At 51.0% G+C, this 2020-nt stretch overlaps 1 protein-coding gene across 1 annotated transcript; it reads right to left on the bottom strand.

The window, feature by feature from the left end:
• Positions 1-367: 367 nt before the first annotated feature.
• Positions 368-834, bottom strand: Pmar_PMAR010526 (conserved hypothetical protein; the record flags this gene model as incomplete). Its single annotated transcript, XM_002783906.1, has 3 exons — positions 368-475; positions 519-629; positions 703-834. The coding sequence occupies 3 exons, from the start codon at positions 832-834 to the stop codon at positions 368-370; spliced, it is 351 nt and encodes a 116-aa protein (XP_002783952.1).
• Between the last annotated feature and the right edge of the window lie 1186 nt (positions 835-2020).

Here is a 2020-nt window from a genome sequence, read left to right as displayed (position 1 = left end):
CCTCCCTCACGCTGTTTGGCATCTGAACCACCTATTCGATTGAAGGATGATACACACCGCAGACGAGTTCCTCACTCAGTGGGATCTGTCCGTACGCGAGGCTCCGCCACCCGTCCCAACAACTCCATCCGAGCCCCTCTCCCCTCTCAACTTCGATGTTGCCTCGATCGGCGGAGTACCAGACCAGCTGATCGACTCCGAGTACGCAACACGATGAACTTCCTCTGGTAGCGACCCTCGCCCCCTCTCTATGCGTAGCTGTAGCTCGAGCATATCTATCTGAGTAAGCGGACACTGACAGTCGGTGTGCGGCAAACTGTCGCTCATTGACTGTTTCTCACACATTACGAGGAGATAGTCCACAAATTCATTCGAGATGCATTACCCTATCCAGCATAGCTTGCCTTTCCTCCTCCGCCTGAGCCAAGTGATCATTAGCCGCTAGCTGAGCCGTTTGGACACTCTGTAGACGAGCCTGAACCAGCACCTCCTCCAACAGTGATGATGCCTCACACTACCTTCCAGGCCTCGAGCTTAGCCTTTTCCCTCTGGACCTCCTCCAAACTCTCCCTCGCCTGCCGCTTCTCAGCCTCCGCTTCGGCTCTCAGCTTAGCACGAGCCGACTCCACCTGATCACATCCCAGCCTACCTCTCACCCTTTATCCACAAGAGAGTGCTCGTCATCCACCACACATATCACACCTCTCGTTGCTTCTCCGCTGCAAGCTGTTTCCTCCATTCCTCTACTGCAGCGACTTGGTACTTCATCTCATGAGCCTTCGACTGCAGCTCAGCTTCACGCTCCTCCACTGAAACAGTAGCGATAAGACACATTTAACGTATAGACGCTAACAATACGTACATAGGTAGCTGAGTTTTAAGCAACCTCACGTACGTATGGCGATAAGACACCGGCCGAAGGATGCCGGCGGCGACTAAGTACTCTCAATTAGGATAGAACCAGACACAGTCGGCTCCCTTGCCGACATCAAAGTGTTAACGAGGCCTACCCCCTCTCAACTTCTCCTTGAAAGATTCTCGTTCTGATTCTAGCTCCCTTAAAAGCCGATCCTTCGCAGAAATCTCGCGCCTCTCAAGTTCGACCTCTCGTTTTCTCAAGCGATCGAACTGACCCCAACACTCTCTCGTTTGAAGCCCGACGCCGCATCGCCGTCACCTCAGCGTGCTGCTCGTTGCTCTTCTCGAGTCTGATTTTCGTCAACGACAGCTCGTGCTCCACCTTTTCAACAGCCCTTCGATCATTCTCGATCGTAGCCTGCAATAAAGCTCATAAATCTGCTGTTGTCTCGATATCACCACCTCCAACAGCCGACTCTGTCTCCGAGCTTCTGCAAGTGATTTCTGCAACTGCTCTACTTGAACCGCGAGGGCGTCCCTTTCCCGCTCGGCGGTCAAGAGCTGCTGCCCCGTACTCAGATGCGTGTTGTGTACTGTCCCAAGACGAACCTACCTCAGCCATTTCTCACTTCCTCCCTCGACAGAATAGGTGATATTCCCGAATGGGTATTTCTCTAGAGTACCTCCTCCGTTTCCAGACAAGCTCTCAATTTGTCGACTTCATTTTGCTGCTCAATTAAAGCTCTCCGATCAGTTTCCATTTCAGCTTTTATTTTCAGAGTAGCGAGCTCAACCTACGTGTACAATCCATAAAAACACTCCGCATAGAATTCGAACTCACGACCACAAGGTTGACAACCTGACACTCTACCGACTGAGCTATGCAGTCAAGCAGATAAAGACCCATAGACCATTCGATCCAGCAGTTAGAGAAACCCCATGAATATTCGTTCGCGAACCTCATAGGCCTCTCCCGAAATTCAGCGACCGCAGTATTCAAAAGACAAACACCTTCTAAGGATTAACATTACCTCTTTATTCTTAAGATCTTCAAACTGCTGTCGTAGAGTACGGAGTTTCTCCTCCCTTTCCTGAATATCCTGTCTATTCCCCTCAATCCTCTTCTCCCAATGAGCAAGTTCGTTCTCTCGAGCAGCCACTA

This window comes from Perkinsus marinus (assembly GCF_000006405.1).
Source record: "Perkinsus marinus ATCC 50983 genomic scaffold scf_1104296935458, whole genome shotgun sequence".
NCBI lineage: Eukaryota > Perkinsozoa > Perkinsida > Perkinsidae > Perkinsus > Perkinsus marinus.
Note: the sequence above shows the minus strand (reverse complement) of the source record. Positions and strands in the feature narration are given on the sequence as shown.